The 13,063-nt window shown below is 40.1% G+C and overlaps 1 protein-coding gene across 1 annotated transcript in view; it reads right to left on the bottom strand.

Moving 5' to 3' along the window:
• The window catches only part of rps6ka1 (ribosomal protein S6 kinase a, polypeptide 1), a 51,936-nt gene extending 42,800 nt beyond the window's left edge, over window positions 1–9,136 (bottom strand). Inside the window, 2 exon segments of the mRNA XM_022196680.2 lie at window positions 274–318; window positions 8,400–9,136. Coding sequence (XP_022052372.2) covers window positions 274–318; window positions 8,400–8,462 — 108 coding nt within the window. The 5' untranslated portion in view covers window positions 8,463–9,136.
• Window positions 9,137–13,063: the final 3,927 nt, after the last annotated feature.

Raw genomic sequence — 13,063 nt, 5'->3', positions numbered from 1 at the left:
CTGACACATTCGCCTGACGTGAGCGAGCAACACGGCTTTCTTCTTTCCAGAGACGAAAATTGCCCGAAACGAAGATTCACACGAAAATTTGCCCTTTGATGGAACTTCGCCTTCTGCTGCTCGCCTTCATAGAAAAACCTCAAACAAAAGCCAAGAAATTCTACGCAGGAGTTGTGTCCAAGTCTAATTTATTGGATGTTAGGCTGCATGAATACTGAGTCACATTCGTGTGAGTTTGCGAGCGTGCGTCATTGTTACAGAGATGCCACGTACCTTGACAGCAGTTGTGACTCCGTCCTCAGTGGTGCTCTGGCCATTCTGTCAAAGGAAGCAGATGTGATAAACGGTCAGTGTGTGTGTCAGTGCACGGCTCACATGTAGATGTGCTTGTGTAAAGGAGGGAGAAAAGGGAGGCAGAGAGAGATACAAGAGGATATTTGCAAGACTGTGTGGGTGGCAGCAGTCCACTGCATCCAGCACTTTGCTCCTTTCACTGGCTAACCTAATAATCTGAGGCCGACACACAAACGCACATCCTTCGTGTGTCCCCCAGTAGGTAGGTCTTGTTGAAAAGGGGTAATCATTGTTATTTGTAAAACAATGGCTTGCTGATGGCTATTGTGTAAATCAACATGCTGTTCATGAGGCAGAAGTGGGCGGCTAAATTTGAACATACGGAGGCATTTCAGTCCGATTAGATGATTAGATGTGTATCTTGTTCTGCTGCACACAAATAAAAAAACATCAAGGAGAGGTAGAGGACAGAGAGGAATCTGTGAGATACCTGTGATGTAATTTTTTAAAAGCAGGGGGCATTATGATGTCAAGTCAAATTACGATCACTTGTCATTACCTATGTAAGTGCACAGGGGCCAGACAGACACTGAATAAGATGGAATGTCCAGCTGAGTCATGGCATTTAGACTTTCAGTGCTTGAGAGCATAAGGATCACATAACTTCACATTTTAGAGAAGAGAAGAGCTTTTTTTCCCCTTTTTTCCCTCCCTGGACCCAAAAGGGATTTGTCCTAACAGTTTGATACTGCACTTTAAAAACAAATGTTTGGGCAATACACACACATGAAAAAAATAAATAAATCTTTGAGTTACAATCTTTGAAACTATGTTCAAACAACAGTTCGAGTTAGGGGAAGTAGTCTTTCCTTAACAAACACATTTTGAAAAAAAACCTTATTTAACAAGAGATGACATAATCACAAGTTTTAAAACTGACTGTCCAAAAAAATGACTAAAGCGTCCTACATATAAACAAGTTTAAGTTAAAAATCATGTAAAAATTAACTTGCATCAATTTGATTTTTTTCAGCAGTTTTTTTTTTTTTTAGCTTTTTCATATAATATTTTACACAGGCTGCTACATTGCCTTGGGAAATGTCATCTTGAAACATCCTTTGTATTTGTTCAGCCTGTGGGTACTCCTACATTCTATCTTAACTGTGTGAATTTGTCCACACATTTTAAGGACAAAATAGGGGATCGAAAATCTTAAATTCATGAGCAACAAGAAAAAAACGGTTAGCAAAACAACTGAATTAGTGTAACTTAAATAAACTTGAAATCAGTTAACATAGAAAATTGAGGTTAGATTATGCAAAATATCAAGTTGAGTCAATTATTAACATTATTATGCCGTCAAGGTTAAAGTCTGCAGAAGGGCTGCAGGCACTGGAAAAAAACTAACATTTAAACATATTGCTTTACTGCAATAAATGTTGGGATTTGAATAATAAAGACATATTCACCAGATGATTTGAATAACTATTTTTAACTACAGTGCCTGTCCAAAAAAAGGCGTCACTTGGATTTAACAAAGCAAACAGGAAAGAGCCTTCCATTGGCTAATTACTGCAGTGATGAATATGCTCCAGCTGCAACAACTTATTTAACCCTAGCTGATGCAGTGAGGAGTTCTCATTTCTGAAATTACTGAAATCAGGTAAAGAACTGTCCAATCCATTACTAAAACCTGAAGGATAGTCGTGAACCATCATCTTCGAGGAACAAATGTGGTCAGAACAAATCCTTCAGTAGGAAGTCAACAGGTGAATTCACAGCTATGTTTAATAGAGAAAGTAAAAGCATAATCTTTTCTGTATTTGTTAAAATAGCATACAATCGCCGGTGTGGGCTTTTTTGGAACCATATGTTCCTTTTCAGTGTTCATTTTCACTTCCTTGCTGATTTTGTTGTGCATGTTGTGCTCGCATGTCAATAAAATCTATGTCTTGTGAATTTATTTTTTAAAAAAACAAAAACTCCAAGAAATCTTAAATCATAGTTAATCATATTCTGTCCAACAGCTGTTTTCGTAGATTAGCCACTGAAGCTATTCAAGTTTTCCTTTTGCATCAAGCACAATAAAAAAGGTGCACCATCAAGTGCTTAAGTTAATTAACTTTTCTTCACATTGTAGTTCCTGTGACTGTTACTGAGTGTGCGCATATCGTGATATGGCATTACAACTAGTTTAGAAGTCACACCACTGACAAATTGTGATATGTAAATTTTAAGATTTAAATATACACACCGTAAATAAACATTTTTTTTCTTATGAGCAGCACTTCAACTTTGTAAAAGGACGGTATGTCAATATTTATAGATTTTTTTAATTTGCAACATAGTGGAAGAAGTCAATGTAATTTGTCAAGATATTTTCTTGACCAAAAGACAGCAGCAATATCAATCAATAATCAATTCATCACTTAGAAAATTGATGTACAGTGCACTTATTTCTATACACTGATGAAGATTTATTTTAACATGGTCCTGTAATATTTGCTGCATAATCAACTGGCATGTTTCCTGGTGAAACTGCCATTAACTGCCACAGAAGTCTTTGTCATGGTGCCTGCTAAAAGCTAAATATATCTATTTTAAATAATGGAAATTGAAGTTGGCAATTAATTAGTAAATAATTAATATCCCTCCAAGTTTTTTTTTTTTCAAAGACTGATATACTCTCACAACTGTATTCTGAATTGTTCCTATTCTGAGTCACATGGTAAAACCACTGCATTTCTCATATTGCAGCTTAAAAGCATCATTCATCAGATCTTACCTTCATGCTAAATGTCCACGTCTTTCAAATTTCCCTCCTCCAGCTTGTAATGGAGTCTTTTTGGTATAAATTTACAGCCATCAAGCCCAGACCAAGCTGACAACTCCACTATTGCTTCAGGTCAATGTACGATTAACCTGAGCGTGTAAAACTGCCTGTTCATAGTGAATACATGATCAAAACCAAATCCTTCTAGTGGCTCCAAAGTCATGTGTGGCCAAGTATGAGGACAACCTAAATAACCTCCCCTCCTCCCTTTCCGCTTTTTCTGCTTTGTTTTTCCATTACAGCGGGGTGACCCTGGGGTTGTTCACTTCCTCCATGCCCTCTTCCTTTCTGTCAACACAATGACAAGCGGTGGCCTTAACAATCAAACACGAAACAAAAAGGGAATAGAGTGTCTTGGGAGTTAGAAGGAGGCACAGGCAGTAATAATGCAGCAGCTTTGATAGTCTCTTGTATACTGATGGAAAAAAAGACCTTCTGAAAAGAAAGAACACACACTACGGATCGAGTTTTCTGTTCCTGTAATACATCACAATATATTCTCCACAAGGCTGGATGTTTTGCCAGCTGAATGTACATTCTTACTTCCTGCTTTGAAACAACCTGTCACTCTCCGATGCTTTATTCTTTAAGTCCATAGGAGTCGTAGTGGTTTTTCCACGTCAAGCTTTGCTCCAGCTTTAAATTGGATGGGTGCTACAACTCTGGGCAGTTTTACAAACCGACAGTTCATCTGGTCGGACTGTAAACAGGATCTCAAGGGAGGCAATTTAATTTAGGCAAACTGTGCCAGTCATGAAAGCTGCAATGTGAGGCGGCATGGGGGGGCGTCGGAAAAATGGAAGCAATTTAGTGGTGAGACGCAGTTTGAAGTCACACGTGGATGTGTTTATTAAGGAGTGATAATTTAAAGAAAAGCAACAGAAAGAGCTCCGTTTGTTGTCATGATGGACTGTGCAGGCAAATGTAATGAAATTCTCCCTACCTCACTCTTTACATCCCTCCATTTGACCTTTCTTAGTGTAGGTGTGTGTGGTTAGCTTCGTTTGACCCAGTGTGGTAGAGTTTAGTGGCGGGAATCCTAAGAGCGTGAGTTCGACCGTCTGAGTTTGCGTGTGCGGTCAGCATTGTCTTCCTGATGTCGCTGCTCAACACATTTCAACCTCATTAGCTCTGCATGGCTGATCCAGGAGGTCCAGTTAATGGTCCTTTCCCTCCCCTGGGCTTCCTCAGCGAGAGCACAGACATGCACACAAACAGCCACATAAATATGCTCAAAGTTGAATTCATTAATAGCCTAATGTGACTTCCAAATTCAGGGGAATTTACATGAAGAATTGCGCTGTTCAAATGCAAAGAGAAACAAAAATATGCACAAGTTTAATGAGGGCATTTTACAGGCCACAAGCCTGCTGTAAACACATTTACAAGCCGGCCTAGTGAGGAGGCCTGAGGAGAACTTTGGAATATCTCTAAGGACTCCTATATGATTACTCAAAGTAAACAATCTTCGTCTTTGTGATAGACTTGCTTTAAGAGCAGAATTTGTGCAGCACCTTGTAACTAGGCAACTAAGAAATACAATAACCATATTTCTTTTTACGTGCTGGCGATACTATCTGACAAAACTTTGCGGAATCTCATGGCAGCGAGTAGTGACAGCTTCTAGTCCTTGCCAGAAAAGCAACAATAGCTATACATTTGGCTTTCTTCGTTTTTGCTAAATGGTTTTTACCAAACATCAGCAACTAAATCTGCACCACCGCCTACAGGTACGACTGTGGCTGAATAATCTTTAGCTGCAGCTTTAAGTTTTAACTCTAAAAGTTAATCAGAATGAGACACCACATTCTCAGAGCACCTATCAGGCAGAGGGCTGTGTTATCACATGCCCACCCAGCCCTCCTCCACTCCCGCAGCCCTTGCTCAGGTGTTCCGCAGGTCACACCCAGATTAGCTGTTGCTAAGCCTGTGAGCACGAACACACACACACACTAAGGCATGACTGTGCACTGAACTTGGGCACGCACTCAAAAGTCCTAGATTGTACACTGCTGACCACGCCTGGCGAGCAAACATGGTACACATTCCGACTGTTAACCCTACTTTCTCCTCCACTTCCTTCCGTCTTCTCCGTCACCATCTATTCTTGCTCAATCCTGCTCTGTAAGCCCTCGCCTGTGCAGAACAGACACTTTTACTTTGCTCAATTTGATCCCATCTTTGAGTTCAGCAACACAGAATTAAATTGCTACTTTGAAGGGCAGAAAAAAGTACTTTAAGCATGGAATGGTTAGACGAGCACATTCAACAGGCAGATTTGGACTGAAATACACAGGAATCCAACCTTGGATGAAAACTGTAATGCAACCTAATTCTGTCCACTTGTGAGCTACTCCATACTACCCCACTTGTCAAGTTTCAGACTCTAATAGGGACCAACGTGGGCAGATTTAGAACAATCCAATGTAAGGAGAAGAAAAGCTGGCAGCATGCACACCAAGAAATACGTGTTCATTCTAAAAAAATATTCACCATTCTAAAATGACAAACTAAGCAACTACCTTCATATTTGTGCACCCACATATGCAGCAGCCACAATGCATTACATAACAGCACTATTGATGTAAAATATTTTGCGATCCCAACATCAGTGTCATCATGAAACAATCAGAGGAACAACCAAGTTTCATGTCTGGTACTGCTGAGATTCCTCGTGAAAAGGTTTAAATTGATCTGGATCCATATCTGTACTGGAAATCTACAATAACTAAACACTGACACAAGCATGATTCAGAACTTTTGGAAGACCTGCCTTAACCTAGTAATGACAGTGGCCGATGCAGGTGGTAGTGACTCAACTGGGACAGGATGCGCACATTTGCTGAAGTGCTTTTATCAGAGATGAATCATCGAGCACAAGTTCATTCACAACAGTTATGGCTCTGTGATGAATAAAATAAAGGGCTCAATCGAACAAATATTCTTGAATCGCTCACATTTATCCACCGCTCGCTTTGTCGCAGCGTTTCAGGACAAAAAGGCAGTTTAAATGATTCCCATTCATGACACCTTCTTGGCTTCCAAACATGAGCACTCGCATAATGAGAGATGGGGAAACAGACTTCTCATCAGCTGGCGTGTCATGGCACATCATCATCTGCTGCACGGGTTTTAAATTCATGCAGAGGAGAATTGTGTTTTTGGGATGCGGGTTTTTCATTTGAATCTTCGCCTCTCTGCATGTCCCATCCATCCATGTGACTACACTGCCTCAGCTGTGCCTCCAACATGTTTCCCTGGCCTCCAATCTCTCTTTCTGCTCGATCAATCTGAGCCCTAAGCCATCCGTCATTGCCATCGGGAACCAAAGCGTGCAGCTGGCTGGTAGGTTGGTGACAAGACATATATGGCAAGGATTCTATTTTGATTGGCAGCGTGATTAAATTAATTATGGATGCTGGATTTAAGTGGCCCGATCTGGCATAAGAGAACAAAAATTAGATCTAAATGTTGATATTTAATGCATGCATTCTACATTGTTTTTTAAAATTAGCAATCGTACAAATTTGGTTCATGCCATTGTGACTATTGCACGTACTAAAGGCAGGGTATTTTCACAGTTTTAAACTTAGCACTCTTCACAGGCTCAGTACCACCATCTGTTCGGCTGTGATATGCTACTCGGCCAACTCACATGCTGCAGAATACTGTAAATAGTGAGGTCTGCTGAACAAACTATGTCACGATGACTTTGTTTTTTTTAATGAACAAAAGTTTCTCATTTTCTGCCTTATATGCAGGTTTTTTTATTCACCGGAAACACAAACAGTAGCTGTATCTGCAGGTGAACAGTTTCTGCATCATTAAATGAAGCAGCACGCTTCACATAAACTACATGGCTCAATATGGGAGGACTCATTAACTTGCTTTAGATATTTCTTGAGCTTAATGTGGAGATTTTGGTTTTAAAACTACAATTTTTCTCAGATTCTTTCTCCTCCAAGTTAAATTTCCTCTCCCATCAAATCTGAATGATTATCCCAGCTGTGAGAAACAAAATTCTGCCTCTTTTTTTTTTAATTTTAAGTCTTGCAGAGCTGATGAGGACACTGTTTAATATTGTGCACAGAGCTATTCATTAGCGGGATCAGGCACACAAAAACATGGGTGTCACATGCTCACTTCACTTGCATAATTGCCCGACTAATTCAAAACAGAGGCTAGCTCCACAACATTTAAGTGTTACCCTACAAGGAGTTTTTGTTTTTAAACAGGCATAAACGAGTGTGCCACTGGTTGCTTCTACCAATCCCGTGTCTGCTCCTCATAAGCAGAATATGATTTTTGCATATTCATGAAGATGCAACCATTCTGCTGAAGATGCACCTCAAGTGTTCATGAATAATGATGCTCCTTCACAATAAAAGGGGTCTGGATAACACTAAGGCCATGAACCTCTCTGCTTTCCATTCTATTGTAAGTTTTAAAGTGCATTTTCTAAAAAAAATTAAAATAAAAAAGCGCATGCACTCATGTGAAAATTGTGCAGCAAACTTACCCTGCAGGCTCTATTACAAAACCTGCGCATTATTTGATTTTAAATCTGTCACTGTGAAACAAACGAGCATCACAAGTTGTTGTTTTTTTAATTGGTCTCCATTAGCAGTTAAAGCCTCGGCTGTTATTTATTTATTGCCACAGATAAAACACAAGAAACCACTTCGCAGGTGAGAGGAGTGATGACCATAAGTGATGAACCTGTATATTAGATAACACACTGATCTGTGGTTTTTGTGCTTTGAAATGGAGCTGCTTCAGTGCCAGACTAGAAAGTGGAGTTTATTCAAGCTCAAGCTACTTTTAGGATCCAATTCATTCAAAGTGGACAAATGGAAAAGTTATAATGGAACCTTTCTCTGTTCTCTGCCAATTATTGACTTTTTTTGGGCCTTTTTTTGACATGATTGTTTCACAGAAGTAGATACCAGAGAGGAGAAACAAACTCACATGGACAGCCCATTCATCACATTTGATTAACAACTCACTTCACTCAGGACCCACGTTATTAATAATATATCAAGCTGGTTCCCCCTCAAGCTCTGTGCTGCCAACAAGCGCGTCGTCAATCATTTTAAGTAACTTTACTCTTAATCACTTCTACAAAGTGGTGGCTGCTGAACACCTTGGATTTGGAGATGATAAACGCACGCGTTTTTTGCGGTTTTACCAAAATGGATTGAGCCACACTTGGTGCACGCAACAACAACAAAGAAATGACTATGCAATACCGACACATTCACCTTCTCATTACCTCTGTTTCAAGCTGCACTAGTTCCATCGTGGGCCATGGCTCCGCAATCTGTGCAAGAGGCATCTTCGCAGGATTTTCTTTCCCTTCACCAGCTTATAAAAATGTCTTCTTTTTTGGTCTCCCCAGATTTGCCGGTGCCGCTCCTGTCAAGTGCACTTCCGAGCAGCTCCTCAAGTCAAGTCCCAAGTCCAGTTGGTGCAGATTTATCAGCACTTTCCTGTGCACAGAGAACAAGACGCGCACACAGCCGAGCGCTTCACAAACAATAGTAATCCCCTGGTTTGACTTCGGCGTCGTTTGGCGACTTGTGCGTAAAAATGTGGAAAGTGGAAAATCCTGCGGGAAAACACCATGAACAACAGAGCACCCGCGTCCTGCCAGGTAAGCGCGTTGGCTTCTCAGGATTTTTGGTTTTTGACAAGAGGGGGAGAGAGAAGAGCGCAAAGGAGCCAAACACAGTATGATCCGAGCTCCTCTCACGGGGCTGCGCGGGACTCTAATGCCAGCCTCAAGGATTCAGTCAGAGTCCGAGCTGTGGTTGGCAATCGACGTCGTATCAGATGTGTGCGTTCTTCCTCCCCGTGTGCCTTGTGATTCCTCCCGGTCGGAAAGGGAAGACTTCCCCTCTGTGCGCCACCTTCCCAGCAGTGTGCGATACGCGCAGAGACCTCAGTGTGGCTCTGTAGTACGAGCGAGCTCCAACTCGAGCTGTTATTGGCAGACTCCAACGGGATTTCATCCAGCCCCCTTTTTTTTCCTACTCGTTCCGCCCAAGTGTGATCGTGCCATCATCTGGAGGAAAGCTGAACTGCAAATACGTAATGCGGACTGCTATTAATGAAGCGTTTGATTTTTATTTTTTCTTATGATGCGTCTGGTACAGCAGGTGCAGGAGAAGATCCTCCAGAGCGAAACCTGTCAGTCAGCAGCAACTAAAGGCACCGGAGGCAGCTGATGGTTACATAAAGTCTCCTTTAAAGTGACCACAACACATGGACCAACATGAGAGTGCAGAGTGCAATTGGCTTCTCCAGCCTGGAGTGGCACTGCTTTCCCCTAAACTATATGCTTTTAATTTCATGACAATGTATATTAGAGCCTTTAGTCCCACATCACCACTTCCTCTGGGTCTAAAAATGGCACACTCTGTTGCAAAAGTTACATAATGTGTTTGATTACACAATAAATCTGATGTAAAGATCACAAAAGAGTAGACGGGGGGGTTGTGACCAGATGCCGTCCGGACGTTCCAATGATGCAGCTCTCTTTTCATTGAGAACAGCTCTCGTGGAGGTCCTTGTAATCTTCAGTGATATAATACACCCCTCCACCCTCAACACTTCTCTGCTTCATTCACTGCTGAGTGGATTTTTTATTTTTTTTGCTCTTGGCCAGCTTTGGTTACTATGGGCAACTGGAGGGCATCAAACCGCCTTGCTTTTGTGCTTTTGATAAATTTTTTGATTCAAATTAAGATGAAGGAAGCATGGCATTTCATGGAAACACAAAGGGAAGGCTTAAGTGGAATGGGAAATGGCTTATTGGGATGTGTTGTCTAAATGTGTAAATGTAAAATGCTGCTGCAGCATCGACAAAGCCAATCTGCAAATGCCAGTGACAGGCGAAACCCACAGATCTGAAGTGGAGAAAGAAAAACGACCTTGCTTTTTGGACTTCACAGCTGCCAGAATTGAGCACCTCGCCTGTTCACTCAAGAAAAACCGCCAAATTCATTCACGTCTGAAAGGTTTCTGCAGTTGTTTTTATTCATACATTTATGAATCAAAAAAAAAAAAGCATGTTCCCACACCCATTTCCACACGCAGGGGAGTGAAAGGAAAGACAACTGAGGAAAGGGGACGTGCTGATTTCCCTTTTTGGTTCAGATATCACAGTGCAGCCAATTTATTTTCAAACAAATCCCATCAAAGGTTTGGCGGAAGGTGAGATTACCCTTCCTGGATGGAGAGTCATTCATCATGCTCACACTGTATGTAATATACAAAGTCACTGCTATACAAAGATTGCATTAACTCATTGATTTGTCTCCTTGATGGGTAAGAAGCTGCTCAGGGATAACTTGCAGCACCTCATAATGCTATATTGGTATTTGTTGTTTCGTGTAGCCGTACGTTATTCCTCACTTCTCCTCCCATCCTCTCTGCCCTCATTTTTCCTTGTTCATGATGTGCAGGGCCGTTCTCTCCTCCTCTCGAAGGACGCCAGCAGATTGATGTCGGATGTTTCTCGCTGTTTATGGCTCCTCATGAATGATATGATGAATTCCACACTTTTAGCATGAAAGTGAGGTGTGTAATAAAGGCATTTTATAGGAGGAAATAAACAGAAGATCATCCAGAAGGGTAACAAGTCATGTCAAGAGACCTGAGAGTAAGTGGGGGAGGCTCTTTTTTAACAGCGCTGCTTATCAAAAATCAATAGATTGTAGGATGCAGGCAGAAGAACGAGCAAACAAACAGCTTATGCAAAAGCAGAATAGTACTATGCTGACAGACGTACAGTGTGTTGCTGTTCTGTCTGCAAGGAATCTCATCTTCTGCTCGTGATGCTCCAGTGACATCACAGGTGACAGCGATGACTCAGAGGTGTCTCCCGTCCACTGACTCCAGGGATACCCTACCCCCACCTGCGGCTAGAAGGAAGGCATCATGGGAAAATATGACTCAGTCCAGCTTGACATGCAAGTGTAATAGAGCAAGACTCCTCCCTGAACTGTTAGTGCACAGACAAAGGACTGAAATGTTGAGCTGATGAAGGACACAAAAGAGATGGCAGATTTTGGTCCCCAAGCGGACAGCCAGAAAATGAGGTTAACTGATGTGGAGATGACACTGTTATTTCGCCTCATTTTCAGTTTGAAAACAACAGAAGTGGAGAAGAGGGAGAGCAATGTGGTATACGCCGAAGGAAAAGACAATGAATCATAATATTTATTTCCCTGTGTGGCTGTAGACGGTGCAGTTAAAATGCAAATACATGCATAAAGCGACTGGAAAGTGTCAGCCGGTTTTTAAACAACATCTCAAAATGTATCTGCTCATTTATTGCTATTGCTTTTCTGTGATTTCTTCGTTGTATTATTTTATTTCTTGCACTGGTACACTGCCATAGACGTGAGAGCATTTTTTAATGAAAATGTTCATTTGCACAGCTATATCACTATGTCTATTAAATCTGATTGTATTTCTATTTTTTTTATCAGTTTTGAAGAATAAAACAAATCTATTATAAAATAAATAAAATAAAATAATACAAAGAAAGAAATAAAATGAATATGGAAATATATATCATATTATATTATATTGTACTACATTATAAAGAAATAAATAAAAAAGCAGAATTTGCTTGGTGCAATAACTCTTTGATTTAATTTTATATTAAAAAGAAATCTATAAGAAAAAAACAAATAAATAAATGCAGTTAATACAGAAATATATAGTATAAATATCTAAACAATATATTATATATAAAAGATAAATAATAATAAAAATAGCCACATTTTCTAACTTGGTGCGATTACTATTTTATTTAATTTTATATAATAAAATAATGAAAATAAATAAATACAATTTATATAGAAATATATATTAGAAATATGTAAATAAAATATTATATATAAAAATAAATAATAAAAAATAGCACAATTTTAAAGCAAAAACATGGGTATCAGGTGCTTGCTTGACAAGGCTAATTTACATGAGATGGAAACTCCACAAATGTTTAACGACTGTGGGAAGTCTTCTATTGTAAAACCACTTAGGTACACATCAAATCGTAGGCTCAAACACACTCTACCTTGCATATGTTGGAATAACCAATTAAACCTGAAATAAATAGCTTATAATAAGTGTTAGATATTAACTCTCTTTTATGTCCCCTTTCCTACCCAGAACTATAGCAGCGAGAGAACCTGCAGTGCATGTAAAATAGATTAAAAACCTTGTTTATGCGTGAAGCAAAATGTTTAGTTAATCCAAGGGATTAATTTGTTGATGCAACAGAGGATCTAGAAATTGACTCCACTTTAAGAGAAGAACCTTGCAGCATTAAAACAACACACAGATACAGCAGAGATAAAAGTAAATGCTAACGGATGTGGTTTCCATGCACTATATGCAGCACTGTGTATAATTTTCATCTCATATTTAATTTCACTTCTAAATGTAAGACTGGGAGTGTATCAGATTTCAGTGGGAGCATTTTCAGACTTTTGATGATAACTCCTTTTTAACGGAGCTGACTGAGCGCGTGTCTGCAGTTAAAGGAGAGCAGCAATAGCACAAATTAATTAGCTGCTCAATAGTGGAGCAAGGGTAATTATCCAATCTCTGCTGACTGAAAGTACCAGAGGAAGATGACAGTGTAATGATTCCACATTCACTCTGGCTCTGTGCCGCACAGGGATGATGAGTAAAAACTGTTATTGTGTTTCAAACATCAGTGGAATTATCATTCGTCACAGAAATGGCTACCAGGACAGAAAGGCTGCAGAAGGAGTAGAATGGTAATATTGATCGGTAATGGAAGTATTAGAAGGGGGAGAGAAAGGGAGATGGGCTATAGTTACAGCACAATTCTCCTCAGTGTTGTGCTCAGTATTATTCCTCTGTTACAAACACCATCCTGCAGTGTCTGCTCACTAC

The sequence above is a fragment of the Acanthochromis polyacanthus genome, chromosome 1 (assembly GCF_021347895.1).
Source record: "Acanthochromis polyacanthus isolate Apoly-LR-REF ecotype Palm Island chromosome 1, KAUST_Apoly_ChrSc, whole genome shotgun sequence".
NCBI lineage: Eukaryota > Metazoa > Chordata > Actinopteri > Pomacentridae > Acanthochromis > Acanthochromis polyacanthus.
The sequence above is the reverse complement of the archived record's forward strand: the minus strand, read 5'-3'. Positions and strand labels throughout refer to the sequence as shown.